The 24,420-nt window shown below is 45.0% G+C and overlaps 1 protein-coding gene across 3 annotated transcripts in view; it reads right to left on the minus strand.

Moving 5' to 3' along the window:
- The window catches only part of MTF1 (metal regulatory transcription factor 1), a 46,810-nt gene that overhangs the window by 22,138 nt on the left and 252 nt on the right, over positions 1 to 24,420 (minus strand). For 2 of the 3 annotated variants that reach the window (XM_040469688.1, XM_040469686.1), the window contains exons 2-5: positions 22,431 to 22,889; positions 3,685 to 3,923; positions 2,792 to 2,923; positions 281 to 354 (exon numbers count right to left, since the gene is read on the minus strand). In XM_040469688.1, the coding sequence (XP_040325622.1) occupies positions 281 to 354; positions 2,792 to 2,923; positions 3,685 to 3,923; positions 22,431 to 22,838 (853 nt within the window). In that variant the 5' untranslated portion in view covers positions 22,839 to 22,889. Of the gene's footprint in view, positions 1 to 280; positions 355 to 2,791; positions 2,924 to 3,684; positions 3,924 to 22,430; positions 22,890 to 23,755; positions 23,876 to 24,420 lie in introns of those variants that run through there. The other variant, XM_040469687.1, reaches the window with a different exon arrangement.

The following is a 24,420-nucleotide window of genomic DNA, read 5'->3' on the forward strand; positions in this document are numbered from 1 at the left end:
CTGTGTTTCTTGCGCGACCGTATAGCTTTTTATACTCACCCCCCCCACCCCCGCCCAGGTTCTTTTTTTGAGAATCTCTATACTGGTTTCATTTCTTAAGGCTGGATTTTGGAGTCCAATCTTAGGTCCTTTACCTCTGAAAGAAACTCAAACATTATAGGCAAAGGCTACACTGATTAGGCTTGCTTCTTCTACAAAGCTCTACGGTCTCGACAGAAACGCAGATATTTACTGGTCTGATGAAGATTCAAATAAAAAGTAAAAATTAGTCTACACTCACCAGTATGTGTGCGGACGTGGGTTTTAAGGTGGTGGCTTGCTGCAAATGCTTTCCCACAGCCATCATGATCACACCTAAGTACGTTGTTTAAGCAAAGAGAAACAGCAGTCATTGGGTAAACAGATCTCTATCTTCAACATCTCTTATAAATACAAGCTCAACCTAAAACAAACGTTCAGAACACTGCAATCCGATACAGGAAATTGGTTTCTGAGATGGGAATGAAGACAAATCACTGGAAGAGGTGACAAATCTGGGAACAGAGGGGACTGACGGCCCAGGATAAACATTTCCTGTCCTACAAGTCACATGTTGAGAGCTCTGAAACTAAAAGCCTTTTGATGACTTACTGAACAGAATTCTACTGACGATCAGAGCCGATACGAAAAATCTATTGCCAGTGGAATACCAGGAATATCGATAGCACGTACAGAGGCTCTCATACAGGCATGAAGCCTACAATATAGCACTAAGACAAGATCAGTCCCGACTACATTGACTGTATAATATAAGGTGTAGTGGCCGTAATGACTAATTTATAATCTTCAGTGTCAAGATCCACTTCTTTCTCTTCTACTTTCTTGATAACCAAAGCCAGAAGTAATCTTCCCCTCCTGAGAACTTCTGAGGCATTTGTCTATGTGCTTCTTTTATGGCATCTGTTGTTTCCATTCTTATTTTATCTCTATGTGTATCCATTTGTTATTGGTTCTCTTAGATTATACACTCTTTGAGGGTGGGGTCCACGTAGTTCTTTACATCTGCCATAGTTCTTGCACACAGCAGGCATTCAATAATAACTTTAAAAAAAATTTTTTAAATCTTTGTTTATTTTTGAAGAAGAGAGAGACAGAGAGTGAGTGGGAGAGGAGCAGAGAGACAGAGGGAGACACAGAATCCGAAGCAGGCTCCAGGCTCGGAACTGTCAGCACAGAGCCCGGAGCAGGACTTGAACCCACCGACCGTGAGATCGTGACCTGAGCTGAAGTCAGACACTCAACCGACTGAGCCACCCAGGTGCCTCAGTAACTTTTTTTTTTTAACTTATATTTATTTTGAGAGAGAGAGCGTGCACAAGCAGGGAAGAGCAGAGAGAGAGAGGGACAGAGAGAGAATCCCATGCAGGGCTCTATCTCACGAACTGTGAGACCATGACCTGAGCCGAAACTAAGAGTCAAATGCTTAACCAACTGAGCCACCCAGGCACCCCAATAACTATTTATATGAATAAATGAATGCATTTTCTTGTAAGCCAAAGTATTTAATTTCCTTAAAAAGAAAGTTTCTCTGGAGCATTTTACTTTTTAATTATATATAATCATTGTGCCTAAAGTCCCATCTAATATTCAAGAAAAATTAACAGTTTTAATCATCACAAAAATACATGTGATTGAATAGAAATCAGAGTCCCCCACTATGGGGGAAAGAAGTAACCCAAGCTTCACAGAACCTGGTGAGTAACCAACTAGAATCTAAATACTTCTGCTTTTACAGGCGCCTAGTAGGTAGAGCATGCAGCTCTTGACCTCGGAGTTATGAGCTCAAGCTCCACATTGGGTATACAGCTTACCTACCACCTAAATAAAAAATTCTCTTGCTTTGGGGCACCTGGGTGGCTCAGTCGATTAAGCATCTGACTCCTGACATCCGCTCAGGTGGTGATCTCTCGGTCATGAGATCAAGCCCCACATCAGGCTCTGCTCTGAACACAGAGCCTGCCTGGGATTCTCTCTCTCTCTACCCCTCCCCTGTTTACACGCATGCTTTCTCTCAAAATAAATAAATGATCTTTAAAAGAAATACTCTAGCTTTTTATTTATTTGTAGAACCATGCTATGTGCTATGAGCAGAGAAGAAAGTAGATGACACAAGTCCTTCCTTCAAGCTTATACATTTACACGTGGATGTATTAAATACACATATGTGCACAAATATATAGAGATAGAAATATACAGACAAAAACGGATGCTCCTATATGTTTGTGTATACACACACATATTACAAAACAACTAAGGTAACAGAATAAAATACCTGCACCGCTAGCCTAAGCACTCTTACCCCTCATCTCCTCCTCCTCTCCCCACCTCAATTTTTAGGTAGCTATCCCTTCTCCTGTGCTCAAAGTCCTCTGAGCACCTCAGTCTTGTAAGCTTTCCAGTTACCTGTGGTTCTTTCCCACCAGACTAAGTTCTCAAGAGAAGAGAGTGGATCGCAGTATTTCTCTAGCACTGATAAAAGTGCCGCCCACGTAAGCGAGTTTCAACAAATGCTTCTTGAAAACAAAGGAAAAGCAGGAGGCAGAAAGGCCATTGTCCGAGTCTGGAGTAAGGATGCTCTTAGAAGCCACTGCTCCCCCTCCGGCACGCAGCTGGTCGTAGCCATGCCGGGGAGAGCCAACACCCCCAAAGAACTAGCGTGGGGAGTTTTCCTTCTGCTTTGAAAAACGTGAGGGGACATCGAGACACCCAGCTGAAACACGGTCAGTGACAAACAGAAAACAGTAAGACTTACCGAAATGGCTTTTCTCCTGTATGGGTTCGAATGTGCTTCCTCAGATCGCTGAGTGTGGTGAAGTACTTGCTGCAGCCTTCAGATTCACAGTTAAACGTTTTCCCTGTGTGAAGCCGCTGATGTGCTTTCAGCCTGCAAGATATGCCGGAGAACACTTCCCGTTGTCATTGGCATCATACGCTACAGAGCCTCTGACCCATGTCAGCTCAATGTGTTTCTGGATCCAGTGCAGAAGAATTCGGGACCCAAAATTTTTTGCTCAGAGAGAAATTCAGAGAAGTCCACAGCAGAGTGGTAGGAGTGTGCCTCTGCCACCAGACTGCCTGGGACTCAAATCCTGGTCCTACTTCCTACTAGATGGGGGCCTTGAACCAGTTCTAAAACCTCTCTATGTTTCTACTTACTTATAACTGCTGTGAGGATTAGCACACAGAACAGTGCTGAGCACAACGAATGCTTCACAAGTGTTAGCTCTTGCTACGTCTGTTATTTTAGACCCAAAGTTGAAGACTAATACAAGTCTCCTGACACAAACAGTGTGAAAGAGAACTGGCCAATGAGTGGTAGAAAAAAGTTAGCTTCAAGGTGAGGAAGGAAAGAAGGTGACAGAAGCCTTAGTACCAAGATCCTGAGCCAAGGGGACATATTAGGCCAAGTATTAAAATCCCCATGCTACTATGCCACTCCAGGAAATACAAATCTAAACACAAATGTACTATCCTGTTTCACCAACCCAATATATGCCGATCTTTAAGTAATAAGATCCCCCAGCGAATTTTAGACAGGTGAGCCCAGCCATGCTCTTTCAAGCCCTGGAAGTGCATATCTGTGCAGGGCAAGGAGAGGGCTCTGCCATCACAAAGTCAGGGTCAAAGGGTGGAGAGGAGGCTGACCTGTACAGAGTGTTGAACGCCTTCTCACAGCCCTGTACGTCGCACTCAAATGGCTTCTCCTTCGTGTGCACTCGCACGTGGATCCTGAGGCTGTAGGAGGTGAGGAAGGCCTTGCCGCAGCCCTCCTGATTACAGACAAAGGTGTACTCTCCCCGGTGAGTCTTCTGGTGGGTGCGCAGGTTGCCCGCTGTGCTGTAGGTGCGGGGACAGCCCTCGAATGTGCACTGGTACCGCTTTACCTGGCGCACAAAGGACACCTCATCAACAGGGCGAAAGAGCTGCCCAGGGCCCTGCTCTCCCCCAGAGTCTGCCTCCCCAGGAGACGTGGACGACACACAGAGGTTTGTACCGTCAACACAGAAAACGGCCTCTAACAACAAAGCGGGGAAATCTTCCCGTTGATCAGATCACTTCTGAACAACAAATAACAAGTCACGGGCACGAGATGAACTTGTAGGTACATGAATACTCTCAATGAATAGAAGGAGGGGGTTTCCACACTCTAGTACACATCTGGCCTCTAAAGGTGGGCCTCTACTGTTACAGTTACCTATACTGAAACACCACTTTGGCTCTGTCTTAAGGCTTGATTAAACACCCTGCCCTATGGCACCCCACCCTGACTGGAACCGGCCAACGTTAAAGTGAGTCTGAAATATCCTAATATTGATATACTCAGTCATCCAGCATTATTTCCCCAGTGTGATTTCCAGTCTATGAAATGAAAATACTGTACCATGGAGTTCTTGGAGTATTTGCTGGTATGACATTTCTCAAAATGCCAGCCTCTCGGTTTCACTTTCACCACCAAGCTTCTAGAAAGGGTGGCACACATGTGAGCCTCCCTCTCGCTCGGTGCCCACACGTTCCTTTTAAGAACTTGGCAACTCAGCAAGCTGGTTTCACTGCAGGACATCCTCTTGCACTTCCTGGTGGTCAAACCCTTCCATCCTTTTCCATTTTCCTTCATTTACTTGCAAAACTATCTCATCAGTGATGCCCTCCCCTCCTAAAAACTTATCCTCCACAACACAGCAATTCCTTGGGGCTCTCTCTATCTTCTTCTCCGGGGCACTCCTTTGATAAATAGGTTTATTCTGGCACCTATCTCCCATCTCCCAGACCCTCCCGTACCTGCCCCAGTTCAGGGGAAGCAGCATGAGACGTGGCTGGGGGAGGAGTAATTTCTGGCACTTATGTTCGGGACCTTTCAAGTCATTTCGTTACTCTGAGCCTCAGTTTTTCATTCCTCAAATTCGAGTATTAATGGCTGCCTTGCCTGTCTCACAGTGCTTTGGCGAGGAGCGAAATGAGATCAGACGTTTGTGAAAATACGTTGTAAATGATCTGATGCCACACACACCAGGGTGCTAGCATTGTCTGCTCTTCAGCTTTCATGAACGTCTTCATCCGTTGACTCCGATCCTTCTCCCAAGCCTCAGTCCACATCTCCAACAACATGCTAGTAATTCATTCCACAGTTACTGAGCTACCAGGTCCCAGGCAACAAGCCAGATGCCACAGACAAACAAGTGAACAAGACAAAGATCTCTGCTTTGAAGGAGTGCCGATTTTAAGGAGGTAGACGTGCACAAATGTTTATACACTGTGCTGAGTCTGACAACAGATACGTGCCCAAGGTGCCTGGGGAATACAAAAAGGGGAAACCTAACCCCTCTTGGAAAGGCTGTAAACAGTCAAGGCTCAGAAGCTGAGGTACTCTCTCTGAATTGAAGTGTTTGTCATTTGCCTGTTTGTTTTAGGGATACATTGAAAAGGTGTTTCTCAGATAAACCAGGAAGAGAAGGGCATTCCAGAAAGAGGTGACACCTTGGGAACTGCAGGGAAATAGGAGTGCTGGTACAGTGAACCACAAACACACTCGCAGTACGTAGAGGCTGGAAGGAGAAAGATCTAGAAAAATAAGGTGAGGCCTCCTTAGTCAAACTGTGGAGTAGAGGAACGGGACAAAGGGGCCTCACCAACAGGTTTCAACCAAGGGAGCAACAAATGAGATCTGCAGTTTAGGAGAGATCCTTCTGGTAGCCTAGTGGAGGATGGGCTGGAAGGGTAAGAGAACAGAAGAAGGGGTAGAGGCTAGGAGAAGAGGGACAATAGTCCAGGAGAGAGATGAGAAAAACCTGAACAGCAAGTGAGAGTGGACAGTGTGAGAGATGAATTTCAGAGAAATTAAAGCAGGAGGAATGACTGGCCGCAGTGGCAACTGGGGAGCAGAAGGGGTTAGGGAGAGATAAAGCCTCGGTCAAGAGTGTGGCCTGGGTGACTAAACAGATGGGCACACCACCAACCTGGGGCTGGATGGGGATGGAGGAGAGATGATGAGTTGGCTTTGAGGTGCTACCAGGACTTCCAGGTATAAACGTCTAGTGGACAGTCAGACATACAGGCTGGAAACTGGAAGGAATGAATGCCTATGGCAGGAGTCCCTGGTACATGTAGCTGACTTTACCTGCATACCAAAGCAGGCCAGGTTCAAGCACAGCTCTGCCACTTACTGTGTAACCTTGAGAAAATTACTTAAGTACACTAAGTCTCACTTTCCTTATTTACAATACGGAGGAAATAAAACCTCTCTTTTTAGGATTGTTGTAAGGATCAGGAATAATCTGCATAATTCATTTAAATATAGTGAAGGGCATAGAGTGAGTATACAATAGTAGCTCTTGTAAGAGGACAAAGGCTAGAGCTCAGAAAGTCACCAATGTTTAAGGTGCTTGTAAAAGAAGTGAAGCTACTGCTGGGTGAGTAGGGGAATGGGCTGGGGAAACAGGAAGACACAAAGGAGAATAATGGCACAGAAGGTAAGAGAAAAAGGATCTCGAGGGGGTGTCTGGGTGGCTCAGATGGTTGAGTGTCTGACTCTTGAGTTCGGCTCAGGTCATGATCACAGGGTCATGGAATCAAACCCTGCGTGGGGCTCTGCACTGAGTGTGCAACCTGCTTGAGATTCTTGCTCTCCCTCTCTCTCTGCTTCTCCGCCCTGCTCATGCTCTCTCTCTCTCTCTAAAAAATTAAAAAAGAAAAATTAAGAAAAAAAAAAGAAGGGCGCCAGGGTGGCTCAGTTGGTTAAGCATCCGACTTCAGCCCAGGTCACCATCTCATCGTTTGTGAGTTCGAGCCCCACATCGGGCTCTGTGCTGACAGCTCAAGCCTGGAGCCTGCTTCGGATTCTGTGTTTCCCTCTCTCTCTGCCCCTCCCCTTCTTGCACTCTCTCTCTCTCTCTCTCTCTCTCTCTCTCAAAAATGAATAAACATTTAAAATTTAAAAAAAAAAAAAACAAAGAAAAAGAAAAAGGATCTCAAAGAAGAATGATCAAAACCTGAAATGTCTTGAGAAAACAAGATAGGTCTGAGGAAACTCCTAGATCCAGCAGCTAGGAATCACTAGTTACTTAACAAGGCTAAGTTTTAATGAACTGCTAGGGCCCAAAGCCTGGGCCAAGGTGAATGAACCAAAGACGAAGTGGAGGCAGAGATGAGAGATGGACAGCAGAAGCCAGAGTGGACTTCTGAGTTGAAGATCTTTTCTTAAAAGTAAGGCAGGTCCTGAGCATATTTGGAAGGAGAAAGGTCTTGGAAAAAAGAGAAGCTGAGAGTCTAAGAGGAATATAAAGAATAGGATCGTTAAAAGCCTGGCGGAGGGAAAAGCCTCAGGTGGGAAGAGGGACAGGCAGTTTCAGAGCGGAGGGACTGAGGTAAGGGTGGGTGTGACTCAAGGATGGACAAGGTTTCCACAAAGGGCTGGATGGTTTTAGGCTTTGGGGGCCATGCGGACTCTATTACAACCCCTCGCCTCTGCCGCTGTTAGGTGAAAGTAACCATAGACAATATCTAAATGGAAAAGCCAGCTTGTGCTCCAGAAAAACTTTGTTTATGGACAGTGGAATTTGAATTTCGTATCATTTCACTATGTAATACTATTCTTTTGATTAAAAAAAATCATTTAAAGATATAAAAACCATGGCACAGGGGCGCCTGGGTGGCTCAGTCGGTTAAGCGGCCAACTTCGGCTCAGGTCATGATCTCACGGTCCGTGAGTTCGAGCCCCGCGTCGGGCTCTGTGCTGATGGCTCAGAGCCTGGAGCCTGCTTCAGATCCTGTGTCTCCCTCTCTCTGACCCTCCCCTGTTCATGCTCTGTCTCTCTCTGTCTCAAAAATAAATAAACGTTGAAAAAAAAAATTTAAAAACCATGGCACAAAAAACAGACACTCAGATCAATGGAACAGAATAGAGAACCCAGAAATGGACCCACAAACATATTGCCAACTAATCTTTGACAAAGCAGGAAAGAATATCCAGTGGAATAAAGACAGTCTCTTCAGCAAGTGGGGCTGGGAAAACAGGACAGCGGCATGCAGAAAAATGAACCTAGACCACTTTCTTGCACCATACACAAAAATAAACTCAAAATGGATGAAAGACCCAAACGTCAGACAGGAAGCCATCAAAATCCTCGAGGACAAAGCAGGCAAAAACCTCTTTGACCTTGGCTGCAGCAACTTTTTACTCAACATGTCTCCAGAGGCAAAGGAAACAAAAGCAAAAATGAACTGTTGGGACCTCATCAAAATAAAAAGCTTCTGCACAGTGAAGGAAACAATCAGCAAAACTAAAAGGCAAGAGACAGAATGGGAGAAGATATTTGCAAATGACACGTCAGATAAAGGGTTAGTATCCAAAGTCCATAAAGAACTTATCAAACTCAACATCCAAAAAACAAATAATCCAGTGAAGAAATGGGCAAAAGACATAAGTAGACACTTCTCCAAAGAAGACATCCAGATGGCCAACCAACACATGAAAAATGCTCAACATCACTCATCATCAGGGAAATACAAACCAAAACCACAATGAGATATCACCTCACACCTGTCAGAATGACTAACATTAACAATTCAGGCAACAACAGACATTGGCGAGGATGTGGAGAGGATCTCTTTTGCACTGCTGGTGGGAATGCAAACTGGTGCAGCCACTCTGGAAAACAGGATGGAGGTTCCCCCCAAAAATTAAAAATAGAACTACCCTACACCCACCAATTGCACTACTAGGTATTAATCCAAGGGATACAGGTGTGCTGTTTCGAAGGGGCACATGCACCCCCATGTTTATAGCAGCACTATCAACAAAGCCAAAGTATGGAAAGAGCCCAAATGTCCATCGATGGATGAATGGATAAAGAAGATGTGGTGTATATATATACAATGCAGTATCACTCGGCAATCAAAAAGAATGAAATCTTGTCATTTGCAACTACATGGATGGAACTAGAGGGTATTATGCTAAGCGAAATTAGTCAGAGAAAGACAAATATCATGGGACTTCACTCATATGAGGACAGAGAAAGACAAATATCATATGACTTCATTCATATGAAGACTTTAAGATACAAAACAGATGAACTTAAGGGAAGGGAAGCAAAAATAATATAAAAACAGGGAAGGGGACAAAACAGAAGAGACTCTTAAATATGGAGAACAAAGGTTACTGGACAGGTCATGGGAGGGGGATGGGCTAAATGGGTAAGGGGCATTAAGAAATAAACTCCTAAAATCATTGCTGCACTATATGCTAACTTGGATGTAAATTTAAAAAATAAAGAATAAAAAATATAAATAAATAATAAAAGAAATAAAAATATAAAAACCATTCTACAAAAACAAGCATCTGGATGGATTTGGCCCACGGGCCACTGTTTGCCAGACCCTAAAGCCTGTGGGTGAAGAGGTGGGAGGAGCCCTGACTCCTCCAGTCTCCTTCTCATGCCTTCTCTCATCTGCCCAACCCCCAACAATCTTGCACAAGTCTTTAGCAAGTGCTCTCCCACGTATTATTCGTTCCTCACCTTCCCCCTGACGTGCAGGAGGTGCTCTGTAAACATCCATGGAACTGAATTATTGGGCTGGGCATTATCATGTCTCAATGCCTAGTAGGTCTGAAGCCACTCATTGCCAGATTTGTTCTAAAGCAGTGTTCTCCACATGTCATCTCTATGCTCAGATGTTAAGGTCCCTTTGCCTGATATTCAAGGTCCCCCTCCCCCTCCCCTGCCCCCCCCCCCCCCCGCCCCCATAGGTCCCCTTCTGCCTTTGACCACATTACTCCAGAACCGGTCCAACAGTAGGTTCCATCTAGGCCTACAGCAACAGGACCCCTTCCTCAATCACCACACTGAATTCCCACTCGACTGCCTCTGCCTCTCCTCCCTCTCTGTTGGAAACGTCTGGTTCCTTCTCTCCTTTTCTAAGTCTCTCTCTTCCTTCCATTCAAGCCTCACTACTTCCAAGGCCTGCCACGATCACCCCACGTGTGAGTGACAGTGCTCTTCTCCGATCCAATAATATTTAACTATACCACTCATTCAGCACCGAGCCCATGCTGTTAATGATCCTCTCACACATATATCCTCACTTCCCATCAAGACTGAAAACCTCTTTGGTTCTGCCAGGTAGAGATTTCAAAACAGTCACCGACCGGGAAGTGAGAAGCAGGACTATGGCTGCCGCAATGAAGGAGCAGCGTGTCCCAACCAGGGCGCTTCAACAATGGTGAGCGATAAGGGCAGGCTCTCATTCTTAAGATGCGACAGCAGTTGAGAACTTTGTAAGTAGCAGCACCATCAATAATTAACTACCGCGCCGCGTCTCCTTGCCCTGCCAACCCCTATTCCCACCCAGGTTTTTTACTTGGCCAATGCAAGCTTCCATTAAAAGTTTCTTCCTCAAGGAATGGTTTTATAGCAATACCTCTTTAGTTGGTAGGCATGGCAGTAGCTGGAAAACACGAGGCACTAAATAAGTATTTGTTGAGTTCAGTGAACGAGTGGCTACTCTCCTGGTGGACTGTAGGATCCATGAGAGCAGGGCCCATGTCTGTCTCTGGCCACAGCCTCTGTGGCTAGCCTTGTGGATGAGCGGCACTACATTCACGTTTGTTGAAGGAAGGAAGGAAGGAGGGAGTAAACAAACAAACAAAACCAGCAGGACTTAATGTAGAGGAAAGTAGTGACAAAGGTGACGAGTAACAAAGGAAGGATGGTCAACTGGGTCAAATGCAGCAGAGATGACTTTCATTAAAGCCTTTCTTGGAGGGGCGCCTGGGTGGCTCAGTTGGTGGTTAAGCGACTCTTGATTTCGGCTCAGGTCACGATCTCACAGGTCATGAGATTGAGCCCCACGTCGGGCTCTGCACAAAACTGCACAGAGCCTGCTTGGGATTCTCTCTCTCCTGTCCCTCCCCTGCTCATGTGTTCTCTCTCTCTCTCGCTCTCTCAAAACAAATAAATAAACTTAAAAAAAAAACTTCCTTGGATATGGCCAACTTGCCAGGTCGTAAGTGCCCCGGCAAGATTAGCTTCACTGGAGGAGTAGAAAAGAAACCAAAATGTTACACTCTTTAGAAGTCTGGGAAAGGCAAGCAACAGAAGACAATGAATGTAACTACTCTTTCAAGGAACTTGACTGAGAAGACAGAGACGGGAGAGAAAGCTGGGAAGAGGACGTGGACTGGGGAAGACATTTGTGTCTCAAGGTGGGACAGCCAGGTGGACTGCCAAGGCAAATGCCTGCTCCCTAACAATACGCTGAAGAAACGAGCCCTCTCTCACCCCATCAGAAGGCAGGCAGTAAATGGAAGTCATTACCCTGTGTCTTTCAGAATCGTTTTAAAATGGCACCAAGTTTCACAAAAGGGAAAGCTAAACCTCCTCAAACTGGATCAGAACAGGAAGTTGCAAAAAACACGTAAGTTCTCAGGGTTACAGAGAAGAGGTATTGCAACATGTGGTACATTTAAATACAAGTAAGGTTTATCACGCCTGCATGCTTTCAAAAAATTATGTTGCAGGGCTTATATTGTCCAAGGTGCTAGGAATATAGAAAAGATAGTCCCTGCTCTCAAGGAGCTCAACGTCAAGAGGAGACTCAAACAGGGGCACCTGGGTGGCTCAGTCCGTTAAGTGGCTGACTCTTGATTTCAGCTCTCGTAGTGATCTCACGGTTCGTAAGATAGAACCTCGCATCAGGCTCTGCACTGATAGTGCAGAGCCTGCTTGGGAGTCTCTCCCTCTCTCGGTGAGCCTACCATGTGCCCCCTCCCTGCTCACACTCTCTCTCAAAATAAATAAACAAACATTAAAAAAAAAAGAGAGAGAGAATCAAACAAATAGATCAGAATGGCATGAGAAGTTGTGCTGATAATGGATGTGAGAATAGAAATACAGAGAAAAAGCATCTAACTTAGACTTGGAGACCACTGAGAAAGGATTCTCAAGCTGAATTTAAAGAACTTGAGGGAGAGGTGACACATAATTCATTCGCCTCTTGAAATTAACTAGCATTATCTATAATACGAACATAAAGTCACTAACAATTCCACTGATAATAATGCGTTTCTCTAAAAGAGCTGAAGAACTGACTCATTTTAACTTTCCTGTGAGGCCTCTGACACTTGTTCATTCCTAAGGTAATGAGCACAGAGCGGGCACACGGTAGGCTCACTGAGGATGGGGTCCAATACTATCAAAAGCAAGAAGCATGAGCTTTCAGAGAACTGATGTTGGTTTACAAGGTGTTTTGAATAGTTCTAGAAAAGAGAAATGTTTAACAAAGATGATTGCCTGGTTAAGTCAACAGAAGTCAGAGAAGGAAAGGAAAATGAGATAAGCAAACAATGAGAAAATTGAACACTGGACTCCAGAAGACAAAAGCCTAAATTTCAGAAAAGGGGGCGCCTGGATGACTCAGTCAGTTAAGCCTCTGACTCTTTTTTTTTTTTTTTTCAACGTTTATTTATTTTTGGGACAGAGAGCGACAGAGCATGAACGGGCGAGGGGCAGAGAGAGAGGGAGACACAGAATCGGAAACAGGCTCCAGGCCCCGAGCCATCAGCCCAGAGCCCGACACGGGGCTCGAACTCACGGACCGCGAGATCGTGACCTGGCTGAAGTCGGACGCTCAACCGACTGCGCCACCCAGGCGCCCCAAGCCTCTGACTCTTAAGTGAGCCTCTGACTTTCGGCTCAGGTCGTGATCTCACAGTTCGTGGAAGTAAGCCCCATGTTGGGCTCTGTGCTAAGCATGAAGCCTGCTTGAGATTCTCTCTCTCTCTCTCTCTCTCTCTCTCTCTCCCTCCCTCCCTCCCTCCCTCTCTCGGACTCTCCCCAACTCAAACGTGTGCTAGCGCACGCGCTCTCTCACTCTCTCTCTCAAGGTACATAAATAAATATTTAAAATTTTTTTTCAGCAGGGGCGCCTGGGTGGCTCAGTTGGTTAAGCAGCCAACTTCGGCTCAGGTCATGATCTCACGGTCCATGAGTTCGAGCCCCACGTCGGGCTCTGTGCTGACAGCTGAGCCTGGGGACTGTTTCAGATTCTGTGTCTCCCTCTCTCTCTGACCCTCCCCTGTTCATGCTGTCTCTCTCTGTCTCAAAAATAAATAAACGTTAACAAAAAAAATTTTTTTTTTAATTTTTTTTCAGCAAAGAAAAAAGACTGGGTTTCTGCCAGAGGAAAAAGAAATGAGGGACCAAGGGAACTAGATTCTACACTCTTTACCAGCCCCATGTTCAATGAGGAAAGGGAGTCTCTGGCCCTGAACACCTAGTGCCTAAACATTCTCACAAACCAACGACTGGCCTGGCCAGTCCTCCTCAACACGAGGGACTTCCCACCCTTCTCCCCAATACCAGCTCTGTTCCCAGACCGGCACCGATCTCATTTCTTCTACCCCACAATGCGTAACCACAGTGCTCAACGTAGAAATGCAAGAGCTCTGGGGCGCCTGGGTGGCGCAGTCGGTTAAGCGTCCGACTTCAGCCAGGTCACGATCTCACGGTCCGTGAGTTCGAGCCCCGCGTCAGGCTCTGGGCTGATGGCTCAGAGCCTGGAGCCTGTTTCCGATTCTGTGTCTCCCTCTCTCTCTGCTCCTCGCCCGTTCATGCTCTGTCTCTCTCTGTCCCAAAAATGAATAAACGTTGAAAAAAAAAATAAAAAAATAAAAAAAAAAAAAAGAAATGCAAGAGCTCTGACTGCCCCCATTTCTTCATCGGGCCTCCCACTGCCCACTAACCAGAGCTGAATTCACACAGTGGTTCCCACACCTCAGCCTTTTACCCTTGCAGAACTAACGCTGCCCTGCTGCTCCTCAATGCTCAGCCCTTTCCACGGCTAATGGGCCTCGGTGGCTGAGTCTCCCCCATGTCTTTACAAAGGTGGTGCGTTTGTTAGAAAAGCACAGGCTTTGGCATCCAGAAAGCCCTTAGTTCAAACCTCATTCCTACCACCTGCCAGTTGTGTTTTTAAGCCGTTTTTTTTTTTTTCCATCTGTAAAATGAGGGCTAAAAGTACCTAGCTTATAAACTGTGATAAAGATCAAATACAAAACTATGTGGAAGCCCCTAACACAGTGACTAGTACACAGCAGGCACTCAGCAGTTGCTAGGCATCTTACCCTCCCAATACCACCAGCGTAATCAGAGCCCTTATTCCTTGGCTAGAAGACCCCTTGGTTCATAAAGTACGTTTAAGTCACAGGGATGCAGGATACAGTATGGTGACTAAAGTTAATGGTACCATATTGTATATTTGAAAGCTGCCAAGAGGGAGCTTAAAAGTTCTCATAAGAAAAGAAACTGCAGGGGCGCCTGGGTGGCTCAGTCGGTTAAGCGGCCGACTTCGGCTCAGGTCATGATTTCGCAGTTCGTGAGTTCGAGCCCCGCGTCGGGCTCTGTGCTGACAGCTGAGCCTGGAGCCTGTTTCAGATTCTGTGTCTCCCTCTCTCTGACCCTCCCCTGTTCATGCTCTGTCTCTCTCTGTCTCAAAAATAAATATTAAAAAAAATTTTTTTTTAAAAAGAAAAGAAACTGCAACTATGTGTGGTGACCGATGTTAACTTGATTTATTGTGATGATCACTTCACAATGTATACAAATACTGACTCATTATGTTGTACATCTGAAATTAATATAATGTTAGATGTCAATTATAGCTCAATAAAAAAGGTGTTTTTTATTTTATTTTTAAAGTATTTTTATTATTTTTATTTGTTAAATGTTACTTTATTTTGAGAAAGAGAGAAAGAGGGCATGAGCAGGGGAGGGGCAGATAGAGAGGGAAAGAGAGAATCTCAAGCAGGCTCTGTGCTGCCAGCACAGAGTCCAATGCAGGATTCAAACCCACGAATCATGAAATCATGACCTGAGCCAAAATCAAAAGTTGGAAAGTTAAGTGACTGAGCCACCTAGGCACCCAAAAAAGGGTGTTTGAAAATTTTTTTTTAATGTTCATTTATTTTTGGGAGAGAGAGAGAGAGAGAGACAGAGCATGAGCAGGGGAGGGCAGAGAGAGGGAGACACAGAATCCGACACAGGCTCCAGACTCCGAGCTGTCAGCACAGAGCCTGACGTGGGGCTCGAACTCACAGACCGCGAGATCATGACCTGAGCTTAAGTTGCACGTTGAATCCACAGACCCACCCAGGCCCCACAAGGGTGTTTTTTTTTTTTTTTTTTTTTTTTTTAATGAGCCCTCAGCTTTGCCTGGTGCTCCAAATGCCCACCAAGGAAGTAACTTTCAGTGGCCGGGTGGCTAAGGAAGTCAAAGGGAACAGACTACCAGTGATGAGGGCTGGTGTTCACAGAGTTCCGCAGTAGGGCTAAAAACATGTTCTCCTGATCATAAACAGTGGTTCACATTCCACAGTGATATTAATACAACAGTTCAGTGAATTAGGGGTTATGGGACTTCTGTAGGCTGTCCTGGAACCCAACCACAATTCATAACCTTGGTTCTTGTTTTTTTTTTTTAATTTTCTTTTTTATGTTTATTCATTTTTGAAAGACAGAGAGAGACAGAGCACAAGCAGGGGTGGAGTGGAGAGAGAGGGGGACACAGAATCCGAAGCAGGCTCCAGGCTCTGAGCTGTCAGCACAGAGTCCGACGCGGGGCTTGAACTCACAAACTGCGAGATCATGACCAGAGCCAAAGTCGGATGCTCAACCGACTGAGCCACTCAGGCGCCCCTCATAACCTTGTTTTTAGGAACCAAAGAGTTCCTAACAGAGGCCATTTCAACCTCTTCATAAACTGGAGATAACCTCCGCACCTCCTTCAAAAACTGCGTGGGCCTACAAGGGACAGAAAGTAAATGAGCGTTCACTGAACGACCACACTGTGCTAGATGTTTTATGCACATACTGTTGTATATTTATGTATGAATAAATCTCATTTAATCTTCACAAAATGCAATGAGATATTTTTATTTCAATTTTACAAAAGAGGAAACAGAGCAGCTCGCCCAAGGCCACACAGAATAAAGCAGAACAAAGATGGAACTCTGGGTCTAAATTATCCCTTTGCACTTCACAGAAGAAACAATTTTAAGAAACAGGCTTGATTTAAATAAGAGAAAAACATTAAAATGTGGGTTCTTTTTCCAATGTCCTACAATAGCAAAATGTTAGCAATATCCAATAGGTACAGCTTATATAAAACGTGAATCTGAGACCTGTTATTTCTGCAGCACCATGCTGTAAAACCAGTATGTACACAAAACCACCTCCGTCCCTTTTCCAGGCCAGCGGGCTTCAGTGACAGAAATGCCGATGGCCGCGAGGAGGTGTGTAACACACACGCAGGCGTGCAGGGAAGCACGCATAAATGGCTTCTCCTGGTGGTAAACGGAAAATGCTTCTTGCCCTGGCTTCTACAAATCCCGCACACACAGCTTCCAGCAGTCTCGCTGCTGGAGTCCAAGCCCTCCAGGGCAGGGATTATTTCTTTGACCTTCCTGATACCTGACAAAAGTAGATAATAAGTAAAAGCTTGTGGAAAGAGCGAGTGGATCCTGAATGCCAGAATTTCAAGTCCTAGTTCTGAATGGCAATTCTGTGGGAGTTCAGAAGGGAGCCTGGGAAGACATGTAATCACAGTTTGCAAAGGCTAAAAAGCAAGTAGTTCCCCTCTGGGAGAGTCAGCAACATCCACATTTGTCAGAGTGGATCATTCCACTGCCTGAGGGGTTCATAACGAGGAATGAGATTGGAACTAGGTCTCCCAAAGTAAAGGACATATTGCAAAACACTAGAATCAAATTTTCCCCCTTATTCTTTTTTTTTTTTAGTTTATTTACTTATTTTGAGATAGAGACAGCACAAATGGGGGAGGGACAGAGAGAGAGAGAGAGGGAGAGGGAGAGAGGGAGAGGGAGAGAGAGAGAGAGAGAGAGAGAATCCCACGCAGGCTCTGCGCTTCCAGCTGCACAAAGCCCGATGTGGGGCTTGAACTCACATGACCTGAGCCGAAACCAAGAGTCGGACGCTCAACTGACTGAGCCACCCAGGCGCCCCTCTTTTTTTTTTTTTTTTTAATTTATTTATTTTGAGAGAGAAAGAGAGAAAGTGCACACATGTGAGCAGGGGAAAAGCAGAAAGAGAGGGAGAGAATCCCAAGCAGGCTCCATGTTGTCAGCACAGAGCCCGACATGGGCCTCTGTCTCAGGAACCGTGAGATCGTGGCCTGAGCCGAAATCAACAGTTGGACACTTAACTTACTGAGGCACCCAGGTGCCCCTCCCTTTATTCTTATATTTAAAATTTGCCACACTAAGAAAAAAGCCAAAACTCCTCTTGTAGTGTCACTGACTAATATAGCAAGCAGCCTAATTCACAAAGCATCTCTGAAACTGTGCTTCTTGGTAGAAAAAAAAAGATACTCTTTTCCAATCGATGTACCAGAATATTTTGGTGCGCCATGAAGGACACATATGATATAGGATTTCCCGGCTTTCTTGACTTCTTAGCCAATTACTCAGCAGCAAAGTGGCAAGGTCAGTTAGCCCCAGGAGGTACATTAACGTTCACCAGTGTGGTTCGTACAGAGGTAGGTGAACAGGTGACAAGACGGTCCTGGCAGGTTCTCAGGAAGACACAGATGCAAGAAAGTTTGGGAAACCACGGACTACTTGAACCCAGCTGCTCAGAAACCCAAAAGAGAAAGGCACGAAAGGAACAACTCTTTAGAATGCTCATCTTGTGTAGAATGACATATTTTGATTGGAGATTTCTCAAAGCTACCATACTTGCTGGCAGTAAGACAGCAAGTATGAAAATAAGATACATGAAATTAGAGTCAGAGTGGCCAGTGGCCCCGTGGAAGAAGACAGCATCTGTAGCCAGGTTCTGGCTGGTTTATTTTTACGCAAGACAAGCACTTAGGAAAAAAGTGAAGTAACAGGTAAGCCAACTATACACTACAGGAAACAATGGAACAATCAGGGGTGAACAGGAAAATCAGGCTAAAATCTGACTCAGAAAATAAGCTGCTTTCGAGGCCAAGAAGACTAACTAGTTATCAAATGATGTGATTTCTCAAGAGTAATACCTGTACATGGAGATGAAGGAAGAAAAAGCCCAAGTTTAAAAAAAAAAAAAAGGGAAAAGAGGGAATACAGAAATCATGAAAAGTGTTATCAAATAGTCATAAACACTGGCCTCTCAGACCATTTAAATGAATTTCAGTGTCCTCCCCACCCCAATTATTGTTAAAGAAAAAGCTAAAGTAAAATGGTGTTTCAAGAAGTCAAGTCCCCTGAAGGTCTGCTCAATAAGCAACATTTTCTTTTTTTTAAATTTTTTTTTTCAACGTTTATTTATTTTTGGGACAGGGAGAGACAGAGCATGAACGGGGGAGGGTCAGAGAGAGAGGGAGACAGAATCGGAAACAGGCTCCAGGCTCTGAGCCATCAGCCCAGAGCCTGACGCGGGGCTCGAACTCACGGACCGCAAGATCGTGACCTGGCTGAAGTCGGATGCTTAACCGACTGCGCCACCCAGGCGCCCCAACAAGCAACATTTTCAAAGACTAAAAGCCATTGATGCTTCTCCCTCACATCAACTGATTTTTTAAAATTTCTAGAATCTTCCATGTAGGCTTCATGGACAGAATGGAAAGATATGGTGGGATAAAAGTACAGTGAGCTAAATCCACAGTAGACTGAACAAGGTGCTCACAGTACTCTTAACCTTATCTACTCAACAAGACCTGAAGACATGAATAGTCACCCAGGCTGCAAGTACAGTCCCCACCTTATAATGGTTCCACTTTCCAATGGTGAGAAAACCACATGCATCCAGGAGAAACTGTACTTCAAATTGTGAATTTGGATCTTTTCCCGGGCTAGTGATATGAGGTAGGGTACTTTCATGTGACTCTGGGCAGCAGCAGGGAGCCACAGCTCCCAGTCAGCCATGAGATTACAAGGGTAAACAACCGATATACTTCCAGCCATTCTGTGCCCATACAACCATTCTGTTTGTCACTTTCAGTACAGTATTCAATCAATTACATGAGCTGGTCAACACATCATGATAAAATTGGCTTTGAGATGATTCTGCCCAACTGTAGGTTAATGAAAGGGCTCTGAACACGTTTAAGACACGCTAGACTAATCTACGAGATCGTAGGTTAGGTGTTTTCGATGCACTATTTTCAACTTAGAATGGGTTTATCGGGACATAACCGCACCGTAAGTCAAGACCTGTAGTGGGAAAGTGACAGCTCATATAAGTGATTGCATAATCATTCCCGCCCTACCATCTCCTCCTTTTCTGTCTAGATCAGCATTTCCCAAAATGGGTTCCACAAAATACTGACCTTGGAAATAAGACCTGAAAATGGTTTCCCAAGTTCACAACATTTGGAGACTTCTGCATTTCCTTCCTCCGCAGTAATGAGCACATCAACAATTCAGAGAAATTCCATAATAAACAAACCTCTGTCTTGATTCAACTTAATGTTTCCCAAACATTTGTGCTCGAAGCGCTTTCACATAGTAATCATTAACTGGGGATGGCCTGCAGTTTAGGCTCTAAGCCATGTTCAAGTTTTCTGTGCTAAAGAAATGATTCAGCGGCGGGGGGGGGGGCGCTTGAGCTGCTACTACCTCATCACTCTTCTTCCTCCAACTACCATAGTAAAAAAACCCTAAACCAACTTGACACTTCCTTCCTCCGGTTTCCTCACCACCCACTCACTTCTCCATCACTGGAAGCTGGCCTCGGCCCCCAGTGCTCTACCGAAGAACTTCTCGTGGTGTGATCAATGGCACAGATACAGAACCAGTGGCTTCTCTTGGGTCCCCCAACCCCTCTGCAGGGTCACAAAGAATAGTTCTGTTTCTTGACACTCTTCCCTCGCCTTCCACAACACCGTTTTCCACCCATCTCTTTGACTATGTGATCTCTGGTTCCTCTTTCTCTTTTTAACCTTCACATTCTCTGGCCAACTCTTAAACTCCTGTCTTGAGTAAACTGCCCACACTTTGACCTACTGCCCATTTGTGAATCCTGAGCCATTTCCTTGACTTCAGATCTACATTTCCGAAGGGCTTCTCAACTTGTTTGATTCACTTTTCCTCAAAGACTAAACATTCACTATACTCCAAACAAACTCATCAGTTTCCCCACCAAACTTTCTCCTCTTCCAGACTTCTTGATTCCTCTGATGGGACTCACCATTCCCGGAAGGTGAGGGGAGCAGCAGAGTCTGACGCTTTCTCCTCAGCCTGACATAGCATGCTGAACAGGCCTCTGTTAAAGCACCTATCACGGTGCACTCTAACTACTTGCTTCCTAGTCCTGAAGCTCCATCAATCATCCGTGGGGTCCCTGAACTAAGAGAAGAACCCAACATACTTAGAAAAATGGATGAATCCTTTGAATCATATGCAATTCATTCTTCAAACACAAGACCATTACCCTTCATCAGACTCAAACAAAACCCCAAATCTAAACTACAACCCCTCCTAACTGGGAAATCAAGCTACCACTGCTACCAGAGCAATATTTCTAAAATGCTACTCTAACCATATGAATCCTTGGCTCAGACACCTTCAATGGTTCCCCACTATTTCCCCAATACAGTCCAAAGCCCTCAGCATGTTATCACCACCTTCCATGTCTGGATCTCTGCTACCTGTCCATCCTTCTTTTCAACTATTCCCTAAGCTCCCTATGTTCTCATCCAGGGGTTGGCAAACTCCAGCCAGCGGGTAAAATCTAGCCGACTGGCTGTTTTGCAAAGAAAGTTTTATTGGAAAACAGCCAATCAACATTTTGGCCCAGATAATTCTTTGTTGCAGGGGGCTGTCCTGTATATTACAGAATGTCTAACAGGATCTTTGGCCTCTACCCACTGGACTGCAGCAGCACTTCCCCAGTATGACAACCAAAATGTCTCCAGACATTGCTAAATGTCTTCTGAGGAGCAAAACTGCCCCCAGTTAAGAATCACTATTCTAGAGGTTTCCAAGTACAAGCCGACAGCTTGTCATTGCTAATAAAATACAGCCTATACAGCAATTACAGTACAGTGTCCAGATTAAAAGATAAGGGTCACACACTATTCAGTGCTGGCTGCCTCACACTTGTGAGATTGTGCTCAGTTATGAATTTCTAAGAAGACGTCGGATAACTGGAATTCACACAATCCAAGGTGACCGTACTGATGAGAAATCAGGGGAAAATGTCAAAGAGGACTATTTAAGTAAATCGATGTGTTTAGCCTGTACAAGAGAAGATAAAGAGACATCCATGATTTTCAAAGAAATCCATGATCTGTCCTGGGAGAGGAAGGTTGAACCTGCTGTTGCGCAGGAAGGCGGAATTAGAACCAGTGAGCGGCAGCTCCAGGAAGGCAGGTTTTTTGGCTCTATACAAGTAGAAGCTTTCTAACAATCAGAGCTGGCCAATAAATGGATTAGGCTGAGCAGGGAAACACTGAGCTCTCGTCATTCTGCAAGTGTTCAAGCAGACACCAGATGAACTAATGTCAGAGATGCTGTAGAGAAATGCCTGCGTGAGGTGGGAGGGAGGACAAGACGGTTGGTTTCTCTATGGTTGCTTCCAGCTCTGAGATTCTACGGCTAGTCATGGGAAAGCCATATGGCATGAATAATAAAATTCTCCCATTTCAAGGCCTTAATTACAGCCTAAGAGAAAAAATATTTTGCTAAGCGATTTATCCCATGTCTGTTTGGTAACAGTTTACATTTAGTCCCTGACGCTGCAATTACCAGTGATCTGTTTTTTTCTAATTGACCTGTAATCAGTTCCTAGATAATGTCTATCGTTACCTTTAACCCATATCATTCTGCTGATGATCACTACCAGTACAATTTGCACAATGCTTTACGGTTTTCCAACCATTGTGACACACATTACCTTACTCACAGTAGCTAAGTATGAGCACGAAAACTTATTTTAGATCACCTGCTCTCGTTTACTGTCTCTTGCCTGAATTTCTTACAAGAGAAAGCAAGGCTTTGTTAATCATCAAATATTCACTACAAAAATAAAGCATATTTCAGCAGATACTCATCTCCCAAACAAATCATTTATACACACCCCAGAGATAAGCCAAATTTAGTTATTCCAGCCTCAGAAACATGGACTTACCTCAATGAAATTTCTATTTGATTTTACGATGTGGGCAAAAAAAGGTGAAAAATTATAAATTAGCTTTCTCAAATTTCAATATGGCTATACAAACCAAAAGTTCCAGAAAGCAGTCACAACCAAATATGAAGCATTATGTGTTGCGGACAAGCAAAGCCACTGTAGGTCCTCATTCCAGGGACTCCTTTATTCCCCAGCTAAAATGGCCAATGCGAGTTGTGTAAGGATTTTTCTCCAAAGCAAACCTGGGCCCTCACCCACTGCTTTACTTACTTCTTTACGTTTCGTTTCTGGACATTCCGACTGCAGAGTGAGAGTTGCACCTTCGATATTTCTTGGCATGGGCGTGGAACCAGGGTTTATTGTTAAATGAATCTGATCTGGTGAGATAATGTGTTGCACATAACCCTGGGACATTGCTTCATGATCTATTAGGTGAAAGCCCTCTTCACCCCCTACTAGAAAAGGCAAGTGTTCTCCACACTGTCCATCATCATCTTCATCCTCCAAAGTGCCAGGGTCCTGCTCAATAAGAACAGTTGTCCTATCATAAACAGTTCCAGATGAGGAAGGCACCAGTCCGTTTTTATCCACAAACCTGAGCATCTTGTCATCGGGGGTCAGCTCATCTTCCTCTGCCTCAAAGTAGATGATGTTGTCGTCCGGACTGTGTTCCCCCATGGTTCAATTGTGCTCAGCCCAATTGTGAGAAATGGAAAGGTAATGACCTATCTGCAAGAGGACAAAGCCAGAGTTAGAGCCATACCCTGGGACCTCCTTGGCAACCACAGGGCACATTTTTCCTCTCACTTGAAGAAGAGGCCAAAGTAAATGAAAATCATCTTCCTTGGGAATCATATTTTTTAAAGTTTAACTTTGAAACCATCAAGTCATTTTAAAGGAAAAGCAATGCCTTACACACACATACACACACACACACACACACACACACACACACACACACACACACACACCCAACTGAAGAAATAAGTAGTTCTTAAGACCTTCCAAACATGCCTTACTGCCAAACTTAAAGGGGAGAAGAGGACAAACTGCTTCAAGGCTGAGTTATTACACATCCTAAAGTAAGAAAACCCCATTCAGATATGCCCCAGATTAGACCACGAGGCAGTGTAGTCCACTGTGGAAGTGGAACTTTGGAGGCAGGGTCACCTACCCACAAATTCCAGCTTTGCCACTTAGTACCTGGGTAACTTTTCTGTGCTCCATCTTTCTTATGGATAAGGTGGGACTGGTAATCCCCGTTCTCTGAGTTGTTACACAGAGTAAAAGAGATAATGTTCATTAAAGCACAATGTCTGGTAATAGTAGCGAAAGCAAGTGTGAATTCATTCCCTCCTTCCTAGAACAGATGTTTCAGCTTCTGGGTAGACGGTCTGATCCCTAGTCAGGCATATCCAAAGAAGACCATTATATCTATTTATCTCCTAAAACAATGTGGTGTCCACTAGACCCATGCTTGTATAGTGTGCTCTCTGCGGCGAGAGAATGGTGAGTCTTATTTTTGTTTCTACTCTCCCTAGCACAATACGATGACACTAGGAGTTCAGGAGATGTCAGTTAAATGAATGAAAGACCTGCAGATATACTCTCTTGGGAAGACATCCTCTCTTCGAAAGATATGTTCTCACAGGAAGGATACCAAATTTGAAATCTTTTCTGTTCTGGATTAGTTCTTCTTCCTTTAGCTGCAAACACACCGGTTCTACAAATCTGGGTTTGGCAGGCAGAACGAAATTTAAAAATAATCAGCACATCACTTTTCGTTTTCAGTCTGGCTTTACACTTTATCTCTCTCCTCTGTCCTGGGTTAGAAAGTGAACCTTTACGGAGTGGGGCGGCTAGACAGAGAGGTAGTTACCAGAGACAGGCCAAGGGATTGGATCCGGGAGGAACCGGCCCGACCCCTTGCTCTGGCTTACGCAACCCGGGTAGATGCACATTTCGCTGCATCGGAGGAGAGATAAGAGCACCGGCGGCCCCTCAGGGCTTCCCCGGCACCATCAGCAGCTAAGCGGAGACCCAACTGTCCGGAACAAACAAGACCAGGAGGCTTGAGGGTGGCACACGAGTAGTACAAACGGAGCACCCTTGAGAGAAGGCTGGGAAAAGGAACCTGACTGGGACAGCCCCCAGCCAGGGCTACACGGAAAAATCCGAAGACAGGCTGGGGGGCTCCAAGCCGGGCGAAGAGAGGCAGGGTCCGGGTCTCCATGGAAACAGGCAAGGGGGGCTGGATACC

Source organism: Herpailurus yagouaroundi, unplaced genomic scaffold (assembly GCF_014898765.1).
Source record: "Herpailurus yagouaroundi ecotype Mexico unplaced genomic scaffold, PumYag 77, whole genome shotgun sequence".
NCBI classification, from domain to species: domain Eukaryota; kingdom Metazoa; phylum Chordata; class Mammalia; order Carnivora; family Felidae; genus Herpailurus; species Herpailurus yagouaroundi.